Source organism: Bubalus kerabau, chromosome 19, assembly GCF_029407905.1.
Source record: "Bubalus kerabau isolate K-KA32 ecotype Philippines breed swamp buffalo chromosome 19, PCC_UOA_SB_1v2, whole genome shotgun sequence".
In the NCBI taxonomy this organism is placed as follows: Eukaryota; Metazoa; Chordata; class Mammalia; order Artiodactyla; family Bovidae; genus Bubalus; species Bubalus kerabau.
In genome coordinates this window covers 22,405,393-22,431,965 of record NC_073642.1, presented here as the reverse complement: position 1 = coordinate 22,431,965, position 26,573 = coordinate 22,405,393, and the positions used below count along the sequence as shown (strand labels likewise).

General features: G+C 53.4%; 1 protein-coding gene across 6 annotated transcripts; it reads left to right on the top strand.

Moving 5' to 3' along the window:
* Positions 1-744: 744 nt before the first annotated feature.
* Positions 745-22,754, top strand: MAN2A2 (mannosidase alpha class 2A member 2). Of its 6 annotated transcripts, none has more exons than XM_055555488.1 (24): positions 745-882; positions 2,045-2,177; positions 2,738-2,995; positions 3,070-3,214; positions 5,224-5,395; positions 6,234-6,361; positions 6,575-6,748; positions 7,079-7,265; positions 9,318-9,495; positions 9,798-10,000; positions 10,188-10,370; positions 10,543-10,657; positions 10,887-10,954; positions 11,080-11,245; positions 11,735-11,971; positions 12,199-12,321; positions 12,590-12,704; positions 12,931-13,064; positions 13,240-13,381; positions 14,875-15,008; positions 15,318-15,392; positions 16,792-16,986; positions 17,198-17,308; positions 18,044-22,754. In XM_055555488.1, the coding sequence occupies exons 2-24, from the start codon at positions 2,154-2,156 to the stop codon at positions 18,194-18,196; spliced, it is 3,420 nt and encodes a 1,139-aa protein (XP_055411463.1). In that variant the 5' UTR covers positions 745-882; positions 2,045-2,153; the 3' UTR covers positions 18,197-22,754. The 6 variants fall into 6 exon arrangements, with proteins under 6 accessions (XP_055411463.1, XP_055411461.1, XP_055411462.1 ...); XM_055555486.1 differs by having other exon boundaries at positions 2,045-2,194; XM_055555487.1 differs by having other exon boundaries at positions 746-882; positions 2,041-2,177.
* Positions 22,755-26,573: the final 3,819 nt, after the last annotated feature.

Here is a 26,573-nt window from a genome sequence, read left to right as displayed (position 1 = left end):
GGGTCACGGCACAGACCGCACCGGAAGCGCCCGGACCGGCCGGCGGGAGCCGAGCGAGGGCCGCGCGTGGCCCGACTGGCCGGGCTCGGCAGGGCGCACCACAGGCGGCGGCGGCGGCGGCGGCGGCGGCGGCGGCGGCGGCGCGCGCAGGCGGGGCCGGGGCGGCGCGGGGGCGCGGCGAGGCTGTCCCCGCCCCACACGCCGCTCGGCCCGGCAGCCGTGAGAGGGGAAGCCCGGTGCCCCGGCAGTCGGGCCCCTCTGGGAACGATCGGAGGGCAGACGCCCGCCTTCGTCTGCGTCGCTACTTCCGCGCGGGTCGCCGGCCCCGGGGGTGTGAGGGCACGCAGCGCGGCCGGCGGGGCCCAGGGCGAAGCGGAGGCCGGCCGCGGACGGTAACGCGCTGGGCGGGCGCGGACGGGGCTCCGGCTGCGGCCCAGGCCGAGGTCGGCCGTGGGCGTCAGGAGCGCGTACGGTGGTGGTGCTTCGGGGTCGGAGGTGGCTCCGGCCCCCTCACCGGACAGTGGCCCTTGCGGTCCTGCGCCCGGCCGAGCCTCGGAGCGCCGCGGGCTGGGAGGGCCGGGAGAGGGCTGCGGGCAGCAGGCGGGCGGACTGGCCAGTGGCCGAAGACCCGGCGGCAGGTGCCGGCCCCCCTCGTTGATCCCACTTTCTCTCCCCAGCTCTCCACCTCCTGTGCCCTGGACCCAGCCTACCAGGGCTAAAAATATTGCCCGGAGGCTCCTGAGCGGAATCAAATCGTGCTAAGTAGGGCACAACGCTGCCGAGGCGACAGAGCGTCTCAGCCCCAGGGTTGGAAGAAGGCTCTGGAGCGGCCGCTCCCGCCCCCGCTCGCCCGGCGGCTAGAGGTCTCTCTCAGCCCCGCAGGCAAGTGCGGGCCACGGGCGGTGGTGGAGGGCGCTGATACTCTTAAGTTGCCCCACAGCCCCGCAGCTGTGCCTGGCTTCTCCCCACCCAGGGGATCTTCGACATCCATCACCGCGGGCTTACAGACCCTAAGTTGCCCACTGTGGGAATTAGAACAGGGAGAGGACTTTGTAAGAAACATAAGCCGTGGCTGCTGCTTTTTTTTTTTTTTTTTAATTCATTCTGTATTCCTGAATAAGAGGAACTGTGCCAGGAAGTGTTTTTGGTGAGTACCAGTCTGATCCAAGCAGGCAGGGAGAAAGGCTTTCTTGTTAGTCTCTTGGAGCTTTGGCTGTATCTTTTAAATCAAAATAGATACCAGTTTATTCCTCTGAAATTAGAGACTCATGGCCAGGGAGCCTGGACAACTGCCTCCTTTCACTGGCTGTGTCTTTCTTGTAGGCAAGCTCTGTGGGCGGCTGGTTATAACAAGAAGTTGTATGGGTAGCTCAGGAGTCACAGCTGGAAAGTTTTGTGATCCGGTTGTTTTTTAATGGTATCCACGTGGGAGAGAGTGTCACGTCCACCCTAGGGACAGAGCTGCTACCATGACCAGGCAGGACTGCCCTCAAATGTGCTTAGTCTTACTAGTGCTTTCTGTGTCTCAGCCAGGAGAATACAATCCAGGTTGGGTCCATAGCCAGTGTTAGGATTCTGTGCTTAGAAGCTTTCTTTTCTTTTTTTTTTTAATGTATATCTCCCATATTTAAACAGTTTTTTAATTGAAGGATAATTGCTTTAGAGTCTTGTTGATTTCTGTCATAACAGGAATTGCTCAGTCTCTAAGTTATGTCTGACTCTTTGCGACCCTGTGGACTGCAGCACGGCAGGCTTCCCTGTCCTTCACTATTTCCGGGAGTTTGCTCAAACTCATGTCCATTGAGTCTGTGAATCAACAGGAGTTAGCCATAAGTATACATATGTCACCTCCCTCTTGAACCTCCCTTCCAGCTGCCTCCCCATGCCACCCTGCCTGGTCGTCACAGAGCACGAGAAGCTTTTGTTTCTTTGGAGTCAGGCAAATTGGTGTCCTGCAGGAGCAGGAACTCATTGGGACATTTGGTGGAAAGACCACCACGGGATTTTTGCTTGCCGGAGCTACATCTGCTGTCCCTCCAGCCAGGTGTGTGTGGAGGCCAGTATGAAGCTGAAAAAGCAGGTGACAGTGTGTGGGGCTGCTATCTTCTGCGTGGCTGTCTTCTCGCTCTACCTCATGTTGGACCGAGTACAACATGATCCTGCTCGACACCAGAACGGTGGGAACTTCCCCCGGGTGAGTCAGTCCTGGCTGCTAACTTCTGCCTGCATAAATTATCCAGGATCAGGTTATTGCTCCAGCTGGAGAGTCATGGCAGCCCAGGTCAACAGGCAGATTTTCTAGAAAGCTGTAGGCAATGATGGCAAAAAAGAAAGGAGAGAGGAAAAAATGGCCCTGGGTACTGCTGCTCTGTCCACCTGAATTCTTGGCAGACATTGCTCGTGGATTGCAGCTTTCCCTCCCACTAAGCCCCAGTGCAGTCCTTGTCAGCAAACGGTGCTCCGGGTAGGCAACACGATTGTCAAGAATAGGCATGGGAGGCGAAATCCTTGCCATCCATAAGCTAGAGAGTGAGGATACTCCCAGCCCAAGTGGGCTGCAGTCCTCAGGAGTGATTCAAACCACACGCATTACCTTCTGGCCCTTTAGGCTCCTGGTCCTGCCTTCGATTTGGGAAGGAAGGATCATAGTCAGGCCTCAGGCGGTGAGCCGCATGCAGTGATCCTCCTTGTGACATAGGGAGCTGGGGGTGACTGCTTTCTGCTTTTTTGGGGGCAGAGTCAGATATCTGTGCTACAGAACCGCATTGAACAGCTGGAACAGCTGTTGGAGGAGAACCATGAGATCATCAGCCACATCAAAGACTCTGTGCTGGAGCTGACGGCCAACGTGGAGGGCCCACCCGCCCTGCTGCCCTACTATGTGGCCAACGGCTCCTGGGTGGTGCCGCCAGAGCCCCGGCCCAGCTTCTTCTCTATCTCCCCTCAAGACTGCCAGTTTGCTTTGGGGGGCCGCGGCCCAAAGCCAGAGCTGCAGGTAAGAGTCAGAGCCGGCAGGGACCCCCGGTGGCCGTGGCCGGGGCACTGAGCTGCTCTCCTCCTGCCTGGCAGATGCTGACTATATCAGAGGAGTTGCCGTTTGACAACGTGGATGGCGGCGTGTGGAAGCAAGGCTTCGACATTTCCTACAGCCCGCACGACTGGGACTCCGAGGACCTGCAGGTGTTCGTGGTCCCCCACTCTCACAACGACCCAGGTGAGTGAGTGCCCAGCGCACCCCGGGAGCCAAGGAGAGAGCTTTCTGTCTTTTTTAAAATGTATTTGTGTGGCTGTGCTGGGTCTTGGTTGCCAGGTGAGCTTTTCTCTAGGTGTGGCAAGTGTGGGCTACCGTCCAGTTGTGGCGTGAGGGCTTCTCGTGGTGGTGGCCTCTCGTTGCAGAGCACAGGAGGCTCTAGGGCATTTGGGCTCAGTAGTTGCCCTCCCGGCTCTAGAGCGCAGGCTCAGTAGCTGTGGCACATGGGCTTAGTTGTCCCGAGGCATGTGGGATCATCCTGGACCAGAGAGCGAACCCATCTCTCCTGCATTGGCAGGCAGATTCTTTACCACTGAGACACCAGAGAAGCCCTGTTTATTTTATTTTTTTAATTGGAATACAGTTGATTTACAATGTTCTGTTAGTTTCAGGGGTACCGCAAAGTGAATCATTTATACATATGTATACTCTTTCATAGATTCTTTTCTTTTATAGGTCATTTCAGAGTATTGAGTTTCCTATGCTATACAGTAGGTCCTACAGTTAGCTATCTATTTTATGTATATAGTAGTGTGTTTATGTCAATCCCAGTCTCCCAATTTATTCCTCTCCCCTCTTTCTTCTGGTAACCATAAGTTTGTTTTATATGCCTGTGGGTCTGTTTTCTAAATAAATTCATTTGTACCATTTTTTTTAGATTCCATATATAAGCAGTATCATATGATATTTGTTTTTCTCAGTCTGACTTAACTTCACTCAGTATGACAATCTCTAGGTCCATCCAAGTTGCTGCAAATGGTATTTCTTCCATTCCTGTCTTATGGCTGAGTAATATTCCATTGTTTGTATACACCACATCCTCTTTATGCACTCCTCTGTTGACGGGCATTTAGGTTGCGTCCATGTCTTGGTTAATGTAAACAGTGCTGCAGTGAACACTGAGGTGTGTGTATCTTTTCGAATTCTGGTTTTTTCCAAGTATATGCTCAGGAGTGGGATTGCTGAATCATACAACCTATATTTAGGTTTTTTTAAGGAACCTCCATACTGTTCTCCATAATGGTTGTTATGAGTTTATATTCCCACCAGCAGTGTAGAAGGGCTCCCTTTTCTCCACACCCTGTCTAGCATTTGTAGACTTTTTGATGATGGGAATTCTGACTGGTGTGAGGTGATAACCTCGTTGTAGTTTTTATTTGCATTTCTTTACTAGTTAATAGTGTTGAGTATTTTTTTCACATGCTTTTTGGCTGTCTGTATATCTTTGGAGAAATGTCTATTTAGATTTTCTGCCCCCCTTTTTTTATTGGGTTTATTTTTTGATACTGAGCTGCATGAGTTGTTTATTTTGGAAATGAATCCCTTGTTGGTTGATTTATTTGCAAATAGTTTCTTCTGTTGGTGTCTTTTTGTTTTGTGTATAGTTTCCTTTACTGTGCAAACGCCTTTAAGTTTAATTAGGCCCCATTAGCTTATTTTTGTTTTGCTTTTATTTTCATTACTCTAAGAGGTGGATCAAAAAAGATGTGATTTATGTCAGGGAGTGTTCTGCCTACATTTTCCTCTAAAAGTTGTATATAGTATCTGGTCTTAGGTTTAGATCTTTAATCCGTTTTGAGTTTGTTTTGTGTATGGTGTTAGGTAATGTTCTGATTTCATTCTTTTACACGTAGCTGTCCACTTTTCCCAGCACCACTTACTGAAGAGACTGTCTAGTCTCCATTGTATATTTGTACCCCCTTTGTCATAGGTTAGGTGACCATAGGCGTGTGGGTTTATCTGTGGGCTTTCTATCCTACTCTATTGATTTCTGGGTTTGTGCTCATACCATACTGTTTTGATTACGGTAGCTTTGTAGTGTAGTCTGAAGTCAGGGGACCTGATTGCTCCAGTCCCATTTTTCTTTCTCAAGGTTGCTTTGGCTTGGGTGGGCCTTCTGGTGGCAAAGGTAAGGGAGGGACAGTTGGAGAAGATGGTGGCATCCTCAGGGGACCCTTTGTTGGCTCCCCCAGGCTGGCTCAAGACCTTTGACAAGTACTACACAGAACAGACCCAGCACATCCTCAACAACATGGTGTCTAAGCTGCAGGAGGACCCCCGGCGGCGCTTCATCTGGGCAGAAGTCTCCTTCTTCGCCAAGTGGTGGGACAACATCAGTGCCCAAAAGAGAGCAGCAGTCCGAAGGCCAGTGCCCACTGGGGAGGCAGAGGGCCCTCTGGGTCCTAGGATGGGTGTGAAGTCCTTTCCTGGAGCTGTGGGTGCCAGGGAGAGGCAAGAGGAGACGGCAGAGATGAGGTGTGGTGGTAGAGGGGCCAGGGACGAGGCAGCAGGAACAGTTTTGAGGGTCACTAGTATTAGGAAGAAAGCTGAGCACCGAAGAATTGATGCTTTTGAACTGTGGTGTTGGAGAAGACTTGAGAGTCCCTCGGACTGCAAGGAGATCCAACCAGTCCATTCTAAAGGAGATTGGTCCTGGGTGTTCTTTGGAAGGAATGATTTTAAAGCTGAAACTCCAGTACTTTGGCTACCTCATGCGAAGAGTTGACGCATTGGAAAAGACTGTGATGCTGGAAGGGATTGGGGGCAGGAGGAGAAGGGGACGACAGAGGATGAGATGGCTGGATGGCATTACTGACTCGATGGATGTGAGTTTGGGTGAACTCCGAGAGTTGGTGATGGACAGGGAGGCCTGATGTACTGCAATTCATGGGGTCGCGAAGAGTCGGACACGACTGAGTGACTGAACTGAACTGAGTATTAGGAAAAGTCACAGTAGTGTGAGCACAGGGGAGAGAAAATGGAGGGCCTGGCCCTGGAAATGCAGACCGAGTCCAGGGATGAACAGAGCCAGAATAGCTGGAGGTTGGCTGGAGGGAAAGGAGGGCATGTGTCTATTCTCGTGGTTGGTCCTGGGTTCAGGTAAACTGGCTCAGGGAGCCCAGTGCACACAGGTCCCCTCCTTGGTTGGCAGGACTGGGCAGAGGGTCTCTACCCCAGGCTGAGTGTGCGCTCTTAACTCCAGGCTGGTGGGAAACGGGCAGCTGGAGATTGCAACAGGAGGCTGGGTGATGCCGGATGAGGCCAACTCCCACTATTTTGCGTTGATTGACCAGCTCATTGAGGGCCACCAGTGGCTGGAGAAGAACCTGGGTGAGTACGGGCTCAGGAGCCGGAGTCTGCCCCTGTCACTGGGCCAGAGGACAGCAGTGGGGCTATAAGGCCTGGGGTGGGCAGAGGATGCTTCCTTTCAAGGCTGATTGCAGCAGCATGGTTGCAGGGTGATGGCAGGAGGGGCTGTGGGGCCGAGGACCCGTGGCCAGGCCCTGGGGCGTTCAGGCCTCTGACTTCTGTGCCCCTGCCCAGGTGCAACCCCGCGCTCGGGCTGGGCGGTGGACCCCTTTGGATACAGCCCCACCATGCCTTACCTGCTGCGCCGAGCCAACCTGACCAGCATGCTCATCCAGAGGGTACACTACGCCATCAAGAAGCACTTTGCCGCCAGCCACAGCCTGGAGTTCATGTGGAGGCAGACCTGGGGTAAGGCCAGGTAGGGTGGAGGGGGTCGCAGTGGTAGTTCTCCCGGGGGAAGGCCAGGGGTTTGAGAAATAAGACCCACCACTCCTTCAGAGCACTGGTGTAGACCATCAGAAGCGCTCGCCTTCAGGTTAGGTAGGGGATTGGCCACTGCGGAGCCTATCTGATCCCTGGAGGAGCCATGGGCTCCCCTGCCCTCCTTGGTCCTTACCCTGGCCAGCATATCCTCGCAGCCTTGAGTGTACCTCCTGCCTTTAGCTGGAGTAGTTACCTCCCCCGCCGGCTTCCCTGAGCCCAGCTCCACGACCTGACTCTTTGGCGTGTCTTCTGTAGACTCAGACGCCAGCACAGACATCTTCTGCCACATGATGCCTTTCTACAGCTACGATGTCCCCCATACGTGTGGCCCGGATCCGAAGATCTGCTGCCAGTTCGATTTCAAGCGCTTGCCTGGTGGGCGGATCAGTTGCCCTTGGAAGGTGCCGCCCCGGGCTATCACGGAGGCCAATGTGGCCGAGAGGTACTTGCTCCGTGCCCTGGACTGGGTGTGGTGGTGCCGTTCTCCCTGTGCAGACATGTCGGGGCTGTTGCTGCAAGGCAGGCTTCAGGTTCCACGTTCATAAAATGGGGGCAGGGTCTGTTGGTGAGTTCAGGCCCACAGCCCTTGCAGTGACAATTCTTTTAGTACGTTTTCCTGAAAAACCAGAGTGGCTGTAAGGTACCACCTTTTCCAGAAGGGTTTTATTTTCCCAAATGAGCGTGTTTTCCAGTGTCCTCATAAACTAATGTTGGAGCCAGTGGACTGCCTCAGAGGCAAATGATTCTCAGATTAGTGCAGCGCCTTCCAACCTTCAGCCTGCTGTGCCTTCATTAAGCTCAGGCCTCCTGCCTTGGCTTGCAGTCAGCCAGGTTCCTCAGGCTCTGTGCACCTGGAGTCTCATTCAGATGCACATTCTGTCCTGCCCCACAGAAAACAGACCCCTTTGAGAAAATCCTTGGGGACCCCTAAAAATGTTGCTGAAATGGCTCCCCTAGGAAAAGGTGGGTTAAGAGAGAGCTAAACAATGATTCAGCCAGAACTGGACTGGCCTTAAGAATGTAACCAGTTGAACTGGTTTTTGTGTTGCAACACTCCAGTTTCCATGACATCCAAGAGGTGAAACATGTGACCAAAAGCAAAAGAAAGTAGTCTTTTGTTTCTAGAATCCAAAAATCTAAATGCTGCTTCCAAGTAAAACCCTTGGGCTTTTAAGGCACACTTTTTCTTGGAGCAGCAGCTGTGATCTAAGGCTAGGCAAGGTTTACAGAGCAAGTCATGGGAGATAGCCTCATTTTCTCCTTTAAAAGGCTTACAGGGCTGATAAATTAGGGGAAGGTGGTATTTGAGGAGTCCTTCCTTGAGAACAAGATGGCAAAGAACAAACTGGACCAAGTACATTAGTGGCTGGTTGAAGTGTGACACACGTGACATGCCACTCACCAGGCTTGTCTAAAAAGAGAGCGGTGTTAACGCAACAGGGCTGTTTTTCTATTGGTTATATTAGTGATTGGGATGAAAAAGAAAATGACATGTTTATATATAGTTACTACTACGTGCCAGGCACTGTTTAAGTGTGTAACAAATATCAATTCAGTTCATTTTAAATCTCACAGTACTGTGATAGTGGGCACTGATGATAGGCAGTTTGCTCATTTGGTGGAAACGGAGGCCCAGAGATGTTCAGTAAGTTGCCCGAGGCTGCACAGCTGGTGCACGCACAGCTGGCGTTGGCGCCATCTGGACCCCGGGTCTGGGCTCTTCACTCGGGGCTGTGCCGCATCACTGACTGGTGACAAAGTAAAGCTGGAGTGTCAGATCCCAGAAGATCTCAAGAGGTTGAAATGTGGGCTGAATCCAACCAGATAAGACTTCTGTTAACATTAGATATAACTGTAAGGTTCTACCCTTAGCGTCCGTAAACAGGATAGGAAAGTTCAGGATGAGAAAAGGTCTTGCTGGGCCACATGCACAGAAAACATGATCCCTAACGTCAGCACGGTGGGGTGAGCGTGAGGGCTGCCAAACACGCCTGTGTGAACACATGGCCACTCTGGCCATACCGGGAGTGTGGCCTGCCTTCCCCTGGACGTGCGTGGTCAGTGCTGGGCCCTGCACTCCGGGTTCCTGGCTGATGGGCTACTCAGAGACCTGCCAGTGAGTGGATTCCCAGCTGCTCTGTAGGAACTAGACAGACAGAAGAGTGGGGATGGAAGAGCAGGGATTGCAGAGCCTGCTGAGGAAGCCCAGGGGAACACTCACACATCTTGATTGTCTGAGGGACCGACATGGGCATGGAGGACTGACTTGTTCTGTGCAGCGTCCAGGGCAGAACTGGAGCCCCGGGAACTGAGGCCCTGCCTCGGGAAGAACTCTCTAGTTGCCCAGAGAACCCTGGGCTCCCTGGGGCTGGGTTTCCCACCCACGAGCCGAGTGAGTCCATGACAGGGGTGTATGAGGGGGCGCCTCTCGGGCTGGCTCGCCTCAGGATCTGGGTGAGGCTCCGCGTGAGCCGGTTCCCCTCCCCACCCGCAGGGCAGGCCTGCTCCTGGACCAGTACAGGAAGAAGTCCCGGCTCTTCCGGAGCAACGTGCTCCTGGTGCCACTGGGCGATGACTTCCGCTACGACAAGCCCCAGGAGTGGGACGCCCAGTTCTTCAACTACCAGCGGCTCTTCGACTTCCTCAACAGCAAGCCTGACCTCCACATGCAGGTGTGAAGGGACACTGAGCTGGGGAGGGGGCCTCAGCGGGGCTGCAGCCCAGCCCTTCCTGTGAGGTCTCCTGCTCCCCAATACCACTCCAGAGCAGGGGTACATTCGCAATTCTTGGGTGTGTTTTTCCTTTTTTGTCACAATTCTTTCCCAGGCTCCCCAGCTTCTGTGAGGTCCAGGCCAGGTCCAGGGACTACCTCTGCATAGACCAGATTGCTCCCCCTCACCCCCAGCTGTGGCACGGGGAGCCAGAATTCCCAGAAGACTCGAGCTGATGGAAGGGGGTTTTGGGGTCCCCACAGGCCCAGTTTGGCACCCTCTCCGACTATTTTGACGCTCTATACAAGAGGACAGGGGTGGAGCCGGGGGTCCGGCCTCCAGGTTTCCCTGTGCTGAGCGGGGATTTCTTCTCCTACGCGGACCGGGAGGACCACTACTGGACAGGCTATTACACTTCACGGCCTTTCTACAAGAACCTGGACCGCGTCCTGGAAGCACACCTGCGGTGAGACGCCGCTTCCAGGCTGGAGGGAGAAGGGTTCAAGGAGGGGCTGGATTGGCTGAACAGGGACACGAAGGGCATGGAGACCAGGACACAGAGAAGGGGAGGAAGGAAGAGGCGTGGGGCTTGCAGAGCGGGGGTGGGCCCAGGCGAGCTGTGTGGCAGGAGGCCGACTTGTCTGTCTGGGCAGGGGCGCAGAGATCCTGTACAGCCTGGCTGTGGCTCACGCCCGCCGCGCTGGACTGGCCAGCCAGTTCCCGCTCTCGAACTTTGCCCTTCTGACGGACGCTCGGCGCACGCTGGGGCTCTTCCAGCACCACGACGCCATCACAGGCACCGCCAAGGAGGCCGTTGTGGTGGACTATGGGGTCAGGTGGGAGTCCCCTCCTCTTCCCCACCCACTCTGTGCCGCTGCCCACCATCCCCAATATGAGGATGCACCGGGTGGTCCGTGGGCTGGCCTGCTGGGGGCTCGCCCTGCCGGCCGGTGGACAGTCTCTCAGTGGTCACCTCTCCCCTGGTCCCTCTCCTGCCTGCCCTCCCAGGCTTCTGCGCTCCCTTGTCAGCCTGAAGCAGGTCATCATGAACGCAGCTCACTACCTGGTGCTGGGGGACAAGAAGGCCTACCACTTTGACCCAGAGGTGCCCTTCCTGCAGATGGTGAGCCCCGCTCCTGCGTCTACCTGCGGGGACCTCTGGTGTGCGGGCCTGGGCCGAGAGCTGTGGTGCAAGGGCCTTGCTCTTCTTTTCCCTCCCCGTCCTGGGGTGAAAAATCCCTGCCCAGCACAGCCGCTGGTCCCCATCAGGACAGGTTGGGGCCTGGGGAGGCAAGTCTCTGAGTCAGGTTGAGCCATGCGATGGTTCTCCCCTCCCCCTGACTTAATTCCAGGATGACACCCGCTTAAATCATGATGCCCTTCCAGAGCGCACAGTGATCCAGCTGGAATCCTCACCCAGGTGAGCCTGGCTCTCCACCCCTCCCAGCTGCCGCCGCACTCTGAGGGACTCCTGGCCTGGCCGTGTTCCTCCTCCCGTTCCCCCAGAGCAGGGGCCTCCTGGGTGAGCCTGCCTTCTGCTCACAGGTATGTGGTGCTGTTCAACCCATTGGAGCAGGAGCGGCTCAGCGTGGTGTCCCTGCTGGTGAGCTCACCCCGGGTACGTGTGCTTTCGGAGGAGGGTCAGCCCCTGGCCGTGCAGATCAGCGCACACTGGAGCTCTGCCACCGACATGGTCCCTGACGTCTATCAGGTGAGGGGGGCTCGGCACGTGGGGCCCTGCCACAGCCCTCTCTGCTGATCCTCGGCCTCTCCCCGGGGCCTCAGGCTGTCTCTTGACACTGGCTTCCCAACCTCCTGCTCACAGCCTTCTTACTCCTCATGTTGGGGGCTGGTGTCTTGAGGAGAGGAGTTGCCTGGAGTTTGGTCACTCCTGGGGTTTGGGTCTGTCCTTGAAAGGAAGGTAACGTTTGCTGTAGTGTGACAGTAGGAAGGACATGGTTACGTTGTCCCATTATTCATTCATTCAGCAGATTTTTCTTGAAATCTTAACGTGTGGTTACCATTTCATGGTTTTCCGAGTATCATTGGAGACTCATGAAAGTCTTGATGAGGTGCAAGTCGCCTCACCTGCCCTTTGAGAGGTGACAAAGGCCCCCCCAGTGGGTGCAGGATTTGCTTGGGCTCTTAGGCCAGGACCCCAGGCCCGTGTCCGAGGCCATCAGCCCTCCCGTGCCCGCAGGTGTCTGTGCCTGTCCGCCTGCCAGCGCTGGGTCTTGGCGTGCTGCAGCTGCAGCAGGGCCTGGACGGGCCCCGCACGCTGCCCTCCTCCGTGCGCGTCTACCTACACGGGCGGCCGCTGTCCGTCAGCAGGAATGAGGCATTCCCTCTCCGTGTCATTGACTCGGGCACCAGTGACTTCGCCCTCAGCAACCGCTACATGCAGGTCTGGTTCTCAGGCCTTACCGGGCTCCTCAAGGTAAAGGGCCAGGGGCTGGGCGCTGGAGCGGGTCACGCGAGCTGCCTCCGGCCCGTGAGCGCTGCCACCTGGCTGGCGGTGGACCTGGGAGGGGGCAGTGCCGGCCCCGAGCCAACAGCACAGGGAAGCCGCGCTGGGCTCCTTGGGGAGGTTCGTCCGTGCCTTCCCAGGGGGCAGGCCTGATGTGCTGGTGTGGGGCCAGGGGTCAGGGCTGTGTTTCTTGGCAGAGCGTCCGAAGGGTGGATGAGGAGCAGGAACAGCGGGTGGACATGGAGTTCCTCGTCTATGGCACCCGCTCGTCCAAAGACAAGAGTGGAGCCTACCTCTTTCTGCCTGACGGCGAGGCCAAGGTACCCTGAGGACACCCCACAAACCCCAGGGGGCCCTGGGAGGCTTCACGAGCAGCAGGCATGAGGAGGGGCACGGGCCTTCCTCGCCTCACCCACTGCCCCTGTGGGGGGCAGGGGTCTGAGGAGCGCCACGCGGGGCTTGGGCCTGGCTCGGCCGGGGTCTCAGCCCAGAGCCTGCTGGCAACAAGTCCTGCTGCTTGACGCCAGCCGGCTCCTCCCTGTTTTGCTCTTGTGCTGGGGATTCAGCTGCCCCCTGCTCTTTCCCCAGCCCTACGTCCCCAGGGACCCACCCGTGCTGCGAGTCACAGAAGGCCCTTTCTTCTCAGAGGTGGTTGCCTGCTACGAGCATGTTCACCAGGTGGTCCGGCTGTATAACCTGCCTGGTGAGCCCCGCAGACGGGGAGTGTGGGGAGGAAGGTGTGGCTCCATGGGCTGTGACGCGCTCTTGCTCCTGCCCGCTGTCTGTGTCTGTTTGCACATCTGTCCCCAGAAAGCACGTTGTTTAGCTTTCTTGGAGTAGAGCTTGGCCGCAAGTGCTGGGACTCCCCTGGGGCACCCTCTCTGGCTGTGGCTCACTCCACTCAGCCTCTCTCTTTGTCCTGCACCCAGGGGTGGAGGGGCTGTCCCTGGATGTGTCGTCCTTGGTGGACATCCGGGACTATGTCAACAAGGAGCTGGCCCTGCGCATTCGCACGGACATCAACAGCCAGGGCATCTTCTTCACGGACCTCAACGGCTTTCAGGTGACCCCTCAGGCCTGGGGCCCAGAGACCCCGCGGAGCGCAGAGCTTGACAGTGTTTACTGGCTGCATCACAGGCCCTGGCGGGCGATCTGCTCTGATAGAGAAGGAGGAATCGGAGCGTGATGGGGGCCCAAAGGGGGCTGGGACGCCCCTGATCGGCTGGCCTCGCCCGCAGGTGCAGCCCCGACGGTATCTGAAGAAGCTGCCCCTGCAGGCCAACTTCTACCCCATGCCCATCATGGCCTACCTCCAGGATGCCCAGAACCGCCTCACGCTGCACACGGCCCAGGCCCTGGGCGTCTCCAGCCTCCACGATGGTGAGTGCGGAGCAGGTGCTGTGTGTGTGTGTGGTGGGACGGGTGTAGAGGGCAAGCTTGAGAAGCCCATCCCTGCCCCCGAGGCCTGTCCCCTCGTGGGCCTCTCCCTCTCCCGGTCAGCCACAGGCCCAGTGGGGGATGACAGGAAGGCAGCTGCCTGCTGTTGCCCCCTCTCCCCGCTGCCGGCAGCTGTTGGGGTGATGGGGGGGGGGGCCTGTTGGATCCCCTCCAGAAGCAGCAGGCAGTGAGGGGGATTGTCAGCTGAAGTGGGTGTGTGCCTTCTCCTGGGAGGGCCAGGGTAGGTACAGGCGGAACAGTGTGGGGTTAGGATGAATTATTCAGCAGAAGAGAAGAATGTGTCCTGTCTTTCTGCTAGCCGTCATTAAAAGACAATGACCAAAAAGAGAGAAGGGCGGTCTCGAGAATCAGAAGGAGGACCTGAGAGGACCGACCTGGAGCCGGCCACCCAGGCAGTGCAGGCGGCTCCTGTGTCCTTGGGTGAAGCGAACAGTCGGCACTTGGGGCCTTCCAAGGCCGTCAGGCTGGCCGCCTTTGGGCTGGAACGTTTGGCAGGGCTGAGCCAAGGGGGGCTGAGCCAGGGGTGCCCGATCCAGGCTCTGCGGGGCCCGCAGCGAGCATGGTGGGGACCTGGCCCCCTGCTGGAAGGCCTGCTGCCCCTTTGCCTGTGGTCACCCAGTTGTAAGACTCCTCACTCAGCCGAGTGTCCCGCCTCAGTCCCCCTGCCCTTTCAGAAAACGGTGCGCTCACAGTGGCGGTTTTACATGCAAGGGATCTGTTTTAGGATTGGGGGTGTCTTTCTGTGGTTGCTCAGGGTGAAAACCAAGGAGGCACAGAAGTTAGGAAGGGGATATGGGAGGACGGGTAGAGCTCTGTATGGGCTCCCCTCAAGAGAGTCTTGAAAAAAAAGGTGCTGGAAAAAAATCCTCGTTCCCACATATGTACACTTTGAGCCCCTCCCCCAGGCATATTTTTAAAGGAAAGGAGAGGTGGTCGATCACCTGCTGTTTGACTGTCCTCTCGCTCCCTCCTTTGACGGATGTGGTGGACAGAGTTGGGGTCTGTCCTGCGTAGAACCACGGTGGGAAGCATGTGTTCTAGTCACAACAAAATCTGCCCAACCTGACAAAGCCTGGCCCGGGTAAGGGTCTCTGCAGCAGCTTCCCCTGGCGGTTGATAGGGTTTTGTGGTTGCTGCTTACTTTGTTGTATGTAGGCAGCCCAGAGACGGGTCCCTGCCTGGGCACCCAGACCGGCCCTACTCCTGAGCCACGGAACACACGGGCAGCGAGCCGCCAGGGTCACAGCCCTTCCCTCGGCCCCGTCCAGCTCCCAGTTTCTTGGCTGGTTTGTTCCCTGAATGACTCACCTTCCAGCCAGGCTTTCCCCTTGGGCCTTGGGTGGGCTGCTTCCAGAGGCTGGCATCTGCTTGGGGTCGAGGGAGGCAGGCCGGGGGCTCACAGTGAACTCCCCCAGGCCAGCTAGAGGTGATCTTGGACCGGAGACTGATGCAGGACGACAACCGGGGCCTCGGCCAAGGCCTCAAGGACAACAAGAGAACCTGCAACCACTTCCGCCTCCTGTTGGAACGGCGAACCCCAGGCAGGGAGGTGAGTTCTGGGCCTCCCCCCGGGACCCAGGTCAGGCTAGGCCCACGGGTGGCCCTGGGTTCCAGCCCCGGCCTGGGAGCCTCCTTGAGGCGCGCAGATGTAGCCAGAGTAGGGCCTGATCCCGGGTCAGCGGGAAATGAGTCTGATGCTCTGCTGCTCCATCTCACGCAGCCTGGCACCTCCCTCTCCACAGCTCCCTATTGTCTGTGCCTCCTCGTGCTCATCTCTCACCTTCCCACCCGCCCCTGTGTCCTCTTCCCCTCTTTGTTGCTGCCCCAATCATCTCACGGCTTTCTTTGCCCCCACCAGCCTGGCTTTTTCTCCAAACTGGCAGCCATGTTTAGGGGCTTGATCTTTCACAGCAGCAGGAACAGGAACCGAGAGGTAAGGGCCAGTGATGCGGTGTCAGACTAGCCTTAGTGATGTGTAGCTGGAGTTGGAATCCCTGGTGGCAGAGCCTGCTGCCCGATCCCCCATCTGGGGCTTGGTCACTCACTCGTCAAATAGCTGCTGGGCTCTCGCTGTGCTGTGAGGGCTGAGAGGGCAGCAAATGCATACGATACTGACTCTGCACTCTAGGAATTGACTCGTGAGTAGGGGTGGGGAATGAGCTGTGTGTGTGCAAATTAAAAGTAGAAAATGGGTATGTCCCCGGGTCCTGAGGAATGAGAGAACATAGTGGAATCCAGGACAGCTTCCTGGAGGAGGTGTCATCCATGAGCATCTCTGATGAGTGGGGGTCTGCCCTACACATTTGAACCAAGGCACAGGGTGGGAGGCAAGAAAGAATGTGAAGGGTAAGAGCCGTGAATTCACCCAGTTGGATCAGAGCCACCTGTCCGGTGTGACAGCCACTAGCCATGTGTGGCCATTTAAATGTGTTCAAAACTAAGTATAATCGCAGGTTCAGTTCTTCATTCAGACTAGTCATATTCCAAGGGGTACCTGCTGTGCTAGGGCAGATGAAGCGCATTTCCATGGCTGCAGAAAGTTCTGGGGGCCAGCGCGGGCTGCCATGGAGGCTGGTTTGGGGCAGACAGAACAGGCCTGGAGTGCCTGGTGAAGACTTTGGACTTCCTCCTGGAGGCCAGTAGGCACCTGAGCTGAAGGAATGCTGTTCAGACTGTGCTCGAGGCATATCACTCCCGCAGTGGGGGCCCGGGAGGGTCTTCAGGATGGCTGCTTCGAGGCTGTTGACGCAGGAAGCAGTGTCGTTGGCTTGAACTGAGCCCTGGGAGGGAGGAACTGGAGGTGGCTGTGAGGGCCCAGCCGAGGGGTAGTGGAGGTCGTGTCTGAGGGAAGGGTGAGATTTGGACAACAGGAAAGAGACGCTAAGAACATGAATTTAGAAAGCTGGCTCGGGCCTGTGAGTGTGACGTCCCTGTCAGCTGACCAAGGAGTGGAGACCGCTGGGTTCAAGCATCAGGGTGGGTCAAGCTTGAAACTGGGGTCGCCCCAGAGGCTTTCTGCATCAGAGGCCCAGCCTCCATGGTGAAGTGTCCATCTGTCTGTCTTCCCTTCTCCTCCCTACTCTGAGAATCTCCATGGTAGGAGACATTGCTGATGGGAGCATGAGGAAGCAAAAAGCCCCCAGAGTTAGAGCTGCGGTGGCCTAGTGAGGTCACCCGTCCTAAGCTGTGTGAGGCAGGAAGCGACTGTGCTTGAAGGGTTCTGGAGTCAGGCACCCCATGTACCCAGACATGTCAGGGACGCTCTCTGCAAAGGAGCGTCCTCCCACTCCCTCGGTGCCGTGTCCTCAGCCAGACCTCGGCCCGTCCTGCAGGTCCGCGAGGGCGCCTCTGCAAGCTTCCCGTCCCTCCTCAGCCACCTGACCTCCATGTACCTGAACACCCCTGTGCTCGCCCTGCCCGTGGCCAGGAGGCAGGCCCCCGGCCCCGCTCTGCGCTCTTTTCACCCTCTGGCCTCCTCACTGCCCTGTGACTTCCACCTGCTCAACCTGCGGACGCTCCAGGCCGAGGTGAGTGTCTGGTTCAGCGCTGGATCTTCTGAGTGGACCTTGCCTCTCCTCATCCAGACTCCTCTCCATCCAACCCTACCTTCCTGGCAGAGGTGCTGCCCTACCTGTGAGCCCTGCAGAGACCCCTCCCCGCCCCCACACCTGCACGCATGCTCCCACACCCATACACACGTGCGCACACACATGCACTGCCCCGTGTGTCTGTTACCAGGAGGATGGCTTGCCCTCGGCAGAAACCGCGCTCCTCTTACACCGCAAGGGTTTTGACTGTGGCCTTGAGGCCAAGAACTTGGGTTTCAACTGCACCACCAGCCAAGGCAAGGTGAGCAGGGCCCCGGTGTGGGAAGGGAGCAGAGGGCAGGGAAACATCACCAGGCACAGTGGGCACAGAGCTCACTGAGACAGGCAGCCAGTGGGGAGGTGGGCAGGGTTAATGCTGGGACTTCATGGAGAGAAGGGGGAGAAGCTGGTGACATGTTTTCAAAGCCTCTGAGGCCTGGCAGGGGCCAGTTCCAGACGAGGTGTCCAGGTAGACAGCTTTGGTTCCACGTGTATGAACCTGCGTTAAACAAACAGAAACACCAGGAGTTAAAAACCAAAAGCCATCATACCCTAGTCATTGTTTAAGCCAGCAAAGACTAGCACTGATCAATGCGTCTGCATGCTGGTGCCAGTGATTCAGAGGTAAATCAAGACATGGTCCCTGCTGGGACTCCCCTGGCAGTCCAGTGGTTAGGTCTCAGCACTTTCCCTCCTGTGGGCCAGGTTCAACCCCTGGTTGGGAAACTAAGATCCTGCAAAGCCTCGCACGGTGTGGGAAGAAAAAGAAAAGATAAAGTCCTTGTTGTCAGAGACCGCACAGCTCAGTGCAGCAGTTCCCACCCTGAGGTCCACAGAGGGGTTCCAGGGTTCCGCAGACTGAGTGCATGTGTAGGTGCTTGCTGTGTGCGGAGGGGCCCGTGCTGAAGTGAGGGTCACACAGGTCACCCAGAGGAAGAGCAGCAGCACGTGGCTGGTCAGCTCCCAGCACTGCCCTGCGCCTTCTCCCTCCCCACAGGTGGCCCTGGGCAGCCTCTTCCATGGCCTGGATGTGGTTTTCCTGCAGCCAACCTCCTTGACCCTGCTGTACCCTCTGGCCTCGCCCTCCAATAGCACTGATGTCTACGTGGAGCCCATGGAGATCTCCACCTTCCGCCTCCGCTTGGGCTAGGTCTCCTTGTGGCCCGAAGGAAAGATTCATCCATGGAGACTGGCCTCTTCACATGAGATCGGGTTGGACAAGCCACACCCGGTATCCTGTCCCGATCTACCTCTCAGAACCACGACAGACTGGGCTCTGCCCTCATTTTCCCTTTATTGTTGCTTCTGTGCAGGGGGGCAGCCCGCAGGCCCAGTGTTGGGTGGATAGGTAGGGCAGCGCCGCTGAGGTGCAGCAGTGAAGGCCCTTGCTCATAGGGGCCAGTGCCGGCCTCTGCTTTGGGGGGGTGTGTGTCCACTTCATGGGGCACCGGCTCAGGCACCCACCCTCTCCCCCAAATGGGATGGAAGAGAAGCAGGGAGGCTGAGTGGGCCACAGCCCGGCGTCAGGCTCACAGTGGGCAGCAGCTGACTCTAGGGGAGTCCCGTAGTTGTGTAAGGACACATGTTCTGATGTGACGAGCAGGAGCGGAGCAACACCAGGAGGAGGGGCTGGGGACCAAGGGGTAGCCATGGGGTGGAGGAGTAGAAGGAATGGCTGTTTGTGTGACGGCTCCTTTCTGAAGTGCTCCCTGACCCGCACGCCCTGGCCAGGGGCTGCCGTGTGGCAGGAAGGACTCGTGACTGTCATGGCTGCAGGGCATGGGACACGTCAGGTACCAAAACCCCCATCTCAGACTGGGCACTTGGTCTGCGTGTTGATTTGTGGGGTGAGGGAGGGGCCACCCCGCTTGACTCCTCTTTGGTTCCTGCACGCTGTCTACCGCTCTCCCCAGGAGCCGCTTCCTATCACAGGGGCATTTGATCCAGCACATATCCTTTCCCTGGAAAGAAAGTGAAGCTTCCAACTTGAGAAGGCTTTCAACATCATCCTTGCAGGCCTGAAGCTTCTCCTTGCACATCCTTCTACAGAAGTCTTTGCGGGGAACTAGGAAGACATAGACTAAATTAGGAGGCACCGTGGCTGCTTGTCAGCTTTCATTGCAGCTTCGATTATTAGAGAAAAATTTATGATAGTCTCTACAGATGCTGAAACAACATTTGGTAAAATTTAAAATCTATCCCTTATTAAACAATATTTGGTAAAATTTAAAATCCATCCCTTGTTAAACTCTTAGTAAGTTAAAGATTAGGAAGAAACATCCTAACCTAGATAAAGGGTGTCTCCATCTGAAACCCACAGTCAGTGGCATTCTAAAGACCCAACCACCACAGACATTCCCAGTAAAGTCAGAGATTCACCAAGGCCATACAGTTACTTAGCCGTGTTCTGGCACTACTAACCCCTGCAGTGTGGCAGATAGGAGCGGTGAGCAAAAGTTCCAAAATAGCCATCCAGTACAATCTGAGAGGATCAACTCAAGACCTTAATAGAGCATTCAGTATGTCGACTCAAACGATGCATGTTACATTTCTGTAAAGATTCTGGTCTTCTGCAGATCATCCCATAAATTCGATGCATTCCAGTGAGATTAGATACTTTTTGGAATTTGACAGGTTCCAAAATTGTCAACATCTGTTGGATCATAGAAAAAGCAAGAGAATTCCAGAAAAACATCTGCTTCATTGACTACGCTAAAATCTTTGACTGCGTGGATCACAACAAACTGTGGAAAATTCTTAAAGAGATGGGAATACCAGACCACCTTACCTGCCTCCTAAGAAACCTGTATGAAGGTCAAGAAACAACAGTTAGAACCAGACATGGAACAATGGACTGGTTTAAAAATGGGTATATATTGTCACCCTGCTTATTTAACTTACATACAGAATACATCATGCAAAATGCCGGGCTGGATGGAGCACAAGCTGGAATCAAGATTTCTGGGAGAAATGTGAGTAACCTCAGATATGCAGATGACACCACCCTTATGGCAGAAAGGGAAGAGGAAGTAAAGAGCCTCTTGACAGGTGAAAGAGGAGAGTGAAAAAGCTGGCTTAAAACTCAGCATTCAAAAAACTAAGATCATGGTATCTAGCCCCATTGCTTCATGGGAAATAGATGGGGAAACAATGGAAACAGTGACAGACTTTATTTTCTTGGGCTCCAAAATCACCGTGGATGGTGACTGCAGCCATGAAATTAAAAGATGCTTGCTTCTTGGAAAAAAAAGCTATGACAAACCTGGTCAGCGTATTAAAAAGCAGAGATATTACTTTGCTGACAAAGGTCCATATAGTCAAAGCTATGGTTTTTCCAGCAGTCACTTATGAATTGTGAGAGTTGGACCATAAAGAAGGCTAAGCGCTGAAGAATTGATGCTTTTGAACTGTGATATTGGAGAAAGCTCGTGAGAGTTCCCTGGACAGCAGGGAGATCAAACCAGTCAATCCTAAAGGAAATCAAACCTTGAATATTCTTTGGAAGGACTGATGCTGAAGCTTCAATACTTTGGCCACCTGATGCAAAGAGCTGATTCATTGGAAAAGACCCTAATGCTAGGAAAGATTGAAGGCAAGAGAAGGGGATGACAGAGGTTGAGATGGTTGAATGGTATCACTGATTCAATGGATGTGAGTTTGAGCAAGCTCTGGGAGATGGTGAAGGACAGGGAAGCCTGACATGCTGCAGTCCATGGGGTCGCAAAGAGTCGGATATGACTTAGCGACTGAACGACAACAGCGTTCATTTGGAAGAGTAAATGTGTGAGACTACTAAAAATTCTGAATGAGCAGAGGGTGGGTGGGGCAGTGGTGCTGGGTAAAAGGCACTAGATTTCCCCGGGGGGCTCTGGGGTAGGATCAGACTGCTGGAACCAAAGGGAGAGCCCAGCATCAGACCCAGGTGTAAGGGACTCAGTACAGGATAGAGGAGTATTTTAAGTGGGAAAAACGATGGGTTATTTAATAAAGACTACGATAACTGCCTGTCTATTAAAACAGGAGCTCTCTACCTCACAGTTTACACAAAAAGCAGCACCAGAGGGGAAAAACAAAAAATTGAACTCCAGAATTACTGAGGAAAATATAGGATATTTTTATATTTCAGTGTGGAAAGGTCTTTTCTGAACAGAAAGCTTGAAAGCTATAAGGGAAAACATAAACAGATTTTACCACCAAAAATATGTGTAAAGTTTGTTTATGATGGAAACCACCAAGTTAAAACACAAATGACTGGGAGGAAGTATTTGCAGCACTTCAAAACTTGGTGTGTACAATCACTTTGGGAGAATAACTTGCTTTGAGTTCCTTAGAGCAAGTCATGGGGCCTACTAAGCAGTGACCAGCTGAGTTTTTCTGGGTCACCCAGGGTCATTGCTGCCAGGCCAGGCCACGTGGCATCCTGTCTGTGTCACAGTGAAAGAATGAAGATTATCAGAGAATGTGACACATTCTCTGTGTCACACAAAGAATGAAGTGCTGAGCACAGTGCCTGGTACATTTAATACAGTGAAGTCTCTCAGTCGTGTCCAACTCTTTGCGACCCCGTGGACTGTGGCCCACCAGGCTCCTCCATCCATGGGCTTTTCCAGGCAAGAGTACTGGAGTGGGTTGCCATTTCCTTCTCCAGGAGATCTTCCCAACCAAGGGATTGAACCTGGGTCTCCTGCATTGTAGGCAGACACTTCACTGTCTGAGCCACCAGGGAAGTGCTCAGTAAATATGAGCTACAATCATGTTCATTAAGGATGCTAAGCAATTACATTATAGCTGGTGTTATTTACTAGTATAACTTGTAATCCGGTTTTAAGGGAGAACCTGTGAACCCCCTAGGAAATTAGTAAAATAAAGGCTATTCTCTTTGGAGGTATTAGATGTGCAAAGGTTATTCATCTGCCAGGGACTGAAGTGTTCATTCCTACATGCTGGCCTCTTAGAACCCCATAAGGCAGCATTGCTCAAGGTGTGGTCCACAATCCCCAGAATTACTCGTTGAAAGTCAAGCTGCCCGGCCTGTGCTGGCCAGGGCTGCTCCTTCAGCTGGCACACTGGAGGGGCATCTGTACAGCAGAGCCATGGGTCCCCGAGACTGACTGGTGACAAGAACAAGAAACAAAACCCTCCCTCAGCGCACAGGAGGAGAAACAGATTCCTTGGCACAGCCTGTTGAACCAATCTCTGGGAGGAGGGACCAAAGAATCCACACTTAAACAAACTCCCAGGTGAGTCTGCTGCACTTATAACTTGAAAAAGGGCCTGCTCTTTTAAGGCTAGCAGTAAGCCTTTCCCATGGAGCTCTGGCCCTGAGGCCTCACAATTCTGAGGGTTACATCAAAACCAGAACCAGATCCCTAATGTATACTTGAGGAAGTATTTGCAATTCAGGAAGGTGGATTACTTGTGCTTGATTGAAATTTTTTAATATACTTTTCAGCTTCCATTTTTTAAAGGATACTAAATTTTACACATACTTTGATCCCATTTGTTTAAAGTATTACTGCTGTATGGACTCAACTGTACCATCTTTGTTCTGACAGATTTCCCTTTATGGTATGTGGTAGAAAAAAATGATGCCTCTTTTGCCCTTTGTAGTAGAATGCACATTTCCAGTTCAGAAATAGTTAAAATATGTATGTAAGTAGTCCAGTTTATAAAATGTGATGTTCAGAATACAACAGCCTTGTTAGAAACTGTGGGATTAAGAGTTGGTCTCTTTGCTAGGTTAGATTAATACCTGGACTTCGCTGGTGGTCCAGTGGTTAAAACTTGTGCTTCCACTGCAAGGGGTCCAGGTTTGATCCCTGGTCAGGGAGCCAAGATCCTGTGTGCCATGTAGCACGACAGGAAAAAAGATCAATGCCTGGAATTACGAATGTAAGGGCATTAACCCATAAATCATACTCTGGAATTGGAAAGAACTTGGAGATCATTGTGTCAATATAATTTGATAACCTAATGTTTAACTTCTAATTAATATTTTTCTCAGTGTTTTTTTTTTTTTTAAATTAACCAGGGACCTTAGGAGTAAGGGAGAATTTGGGAGGAAAGAGAGCCCCGGGGGCAGATACCATTTACCCATGAGCATGCTTTCAATGTAGGATCCTCTGTTAAGGAATACGGGATTTCTTTTCAATTACAAACATGTATGATGTCCCAGAAAGGCATGTAGAGCTCATTTAGTCCAACCCTCTCATTTTACAAATAAGCTGAGACCCACAGAAGTTACATGAACTCCCCCATGCCAGTGGCAGAGCCAATTCAGTGTTCTTTCCAGTATACAATATTGATGCCAGGCTATTACACGAATCCATTTTCAGTTAAATAAAACACATTAAAAAAAACAACAACAGAGCCAGGACGTGAGAGAAACAACTTCAATCACCGGCAATGGATAGGATTCTATTCCTCTCTAACTCTCTACCCATGGAGAACCATTCTGTTTCCAGGAAGAAAGGAGGACTAATGTGGCCAGCTGGAACCATGATGAGAACAGCTGACTTACCGGGTCCCCCCTGCACAGGGTGGGCAGGCCACACTGCACTCTGATTCGGCTTGCCTAGGGGATGAGTATAACCTGTGTGGAGAGAGTGACATCCTTACCCTGAAATTCACCTGCGTACCACACTGTCTGTCACTGTGTTTAACTAATGATGCCCATGCACTCAGGAAGGAAATCATAGTGTGAGTGGTAGGAATGAGGCTTCCCATCCCAAAGAGAGATTTTTGAACTAAATTTTTGCTTTTCCCTAACAAAAAAATGTGTACAAAGAATAAACACTTCGAGGAGCAACTCTCACAGGAAAAAAACATGATAGAGGACAGACTAGATCCTTCTTCACACCAAGCTTCAATTTTACTTAGGGTCAGAGGGAAATTGATTATAACAGTTGCCAGGACCAAGTGATTCTGCAAAGAGTGTCCATCCATTTTTGGCTCCTGATTTAGACCTTGCTAGTGGAGAACAAACTTGAACTGAAAGAACTCTGAAATTAGGTAGAGTAGGCACAGGAAACAGTGACAGACTTTATTTTCCTGGGCTCCAATATCACTGTGGATGGTGACTGCAGTCATGAAATTAAAAGGCGCTCTTTGGAAGAAAAGCTATGACAAACCTAGACAGCATATTAAAAAGTAGAGACATTACTTGGCCAACCAAGGTTCATATAGTTAAAGCTATGGTTTTTTCAGTAGTCATGTACGAATGTAAGAGTTGGACCATAAAGAAGGCTGAACGCCAAAGAATTGATGCTTTTCAACAGTGGTATTGGAGAAGACTCTTGAGAGTCCCTTGGACTGCAAGGAGATCAAACCAGTCAATCCTAAAGGAAATCAATCCTGAATATTCATTGGATTGATGTTGAAGCTGAAGCTCCAATACTTTCACCACCTCATGCAAAAAGCTGACTCATTGAAAAAGACCCTGATGCTGGGAAAGATTGAAAGGAGGAGGAGAAGGGGACGACAGAGGAGATGGATGGCATCACCAGCTCAATGGACATGAGTTTGAGCAAGCTCCGGGAGATGGTGAAGGACAGGGAAGCCTTGCAGGCTGCAGTCCATGGGGTTGCAAAGGCATCTGAGACTAAGCGACTGAACAACAACGAGGCACAGGAAGCCTATGTGGGGGTAGGAATGAGGCTTCCTTGGCACGACAGGGTTGAAGATGGAAGCAACAGCATTCAGCATGGAGGCCTGAGAAGCTCACTGATGGAGGAAAGACAGGTTTCCTTTGTCAGAATGCCTGGGGACGTGCATTCAAACTGAATGAGTAGACACTTGTCCTACTGCCCCCTGAACTAGTGCCTCAGAATGCTAAATATTAAAAATGTAAAAGCATAGTCATACTCAAAAGGCAATCTTTGACTAAGAATGGAGAGAACAGCTATAGCCATGAACAGAAGATCAGGCCATGCAGATCCAGAGAAATGGAGTCCAGTTAAGGACAGATCCTTGGAGGGGCCAGGAATCTCTGTTGACCTAACTCCAGGCCAGAAGTAAAATTGTTTTTGTTTTGGCTATGCTGCAAGGTTTATGGGATTTTTAGTTCCCCAACCAGGCATTCAACCCAGGCCCTTGGCAATGAGAGCACAGAGTCTTAACCACTGGACTGCGTGGAAGGTCTCCAGACACATTCCCAGCCCAGCAAAAGCCAAAGTAAGCGTACAAGTACATTGTGAAGCCCTCTATCATCAAGAGATTTAAGGTAGTGATGTATTAACATTAATTTCCTGATGTCGATGGTTGTACTTTGGTTTATATAGACTATTTTTGCTTGCCTTGGGTGTTTGTTGCTGCTCGAAGGCTTTCTCTAGTTGGGGCAAGCAGGGGCTACTGTTCGTTGTCGTGTGCAGGCTTCTCATCGTGGGGGCTTCACTTACGGAGCACAGGCTCTACGCGTGCACAGGCTTCGGTAGCTGCAACGTGTGAGCTCGGTGGTTGCAGTGTGCAGGCCCTAGGGCGTGGGGATAGTAGTTGCACCACACCTTGTGGAGTCTTCCTGGACCATGGATCGAACCCTTGTACCCTGCCTTGACAGGCAGACTCTTCACCACTGAGCCACCAGGGAAGTCCTAGCGTGGTTGGAGTTAATCTCAATTGTGGTCAATCTTGTTAAAAAAGGCCCACGGTGGCAAAAAGAGGGATTCTGGTCTTGATCTTGACACTACTCTGTTTAATCATTAACAGGTCTTCTCACCTCTCTGAGCTTCGTATTTCATCTTTGTAAAATGAGAATAATCCCTACCCTGCCTATCTCATCCAGTTATTATAAAGAACAGATTAGGAAACACATGTGAAAAGAAAACATCAATCACCTTGTGACCACAAAGTGGCCTTTGACCAAGCAACCCTCCTCACTCCCGCAAGTGTACCTGTTTAGAGTGGGCTAATAACCCTCAGCTGCTCAGCAGCGATCAACACCACTTCACTTGATCCCTTCAGGTGGATGCCTCAAAAAGCTCTGCTCCTTCTCCCAGACCCTGATGGGTTCCAAGGGTTGGTCAGTTCCGGGGGCACCCAGAAGTTCCTGTTGCTTAGCAACGAAAGGAATCAGAGATGGGATGGTGGTGAGACAGGGTGGGGTGCTAACCGAAGCAGGTTTCCGTGGCAACCTGGGGTATGAGGGACTCTCCCCCTCACAGGCCCTATCACGTTGCTGCTGGGGACTCTGCTGAGCTCAGCAAGACCTGCCAGTAAGCAGGGTGGCACTTCTTTCCAATACATATGTCAATGCATCCGTCACCTTCTTTCCCACCCGACTTCCTCAGCGAGGAAGCCTACCAATTTCGGAGCATCTACGTGTCAGGCACGTCACCTAGCTCAACCCTGATAATTATACAACCTATCCCACTGATAAGGAAACCAAGCTCCAAGGGGTTCAGGCCCTCAACCTGAGGGACCTGTCCCGGAGGGCACACAGTTGGAACCCTGCCCTACTGAAGGGCAGATATCTCCTCCTGACACACACACATCGGTTCCCCACTGGAGGAGGAGCAGCAGCAACTCGAAGC

What these genes read in the sequence shown, in the direction of transcription:
- MAN2A2 (XM_055555482.1), top strand. Translation starts at nt 1,883, where the DNA reads ATGCCACCCTGCCTGGTCGTCACAGAGCACGAGAAGCTTTTGTTTCTT. An exon ending in CGTCTCCAGCCTCCACGATG is followed by an intron (nt 13,382 to 14,874) that starts GTGAGTGCGGAG and finishes GAACTCCCCCAG; the next exon opens with GCCAGCTAGAGGTGATCTTG. An exon ending in TGCGGACGCTCCAGGCCGAG is followed by an intron (nt 16,987 to 17,197) that starts GTGAGTGTCTGG and finishes GTCTGTTACCAG; the next exon opens with GAGGATGGCTTGCCCTCGGC.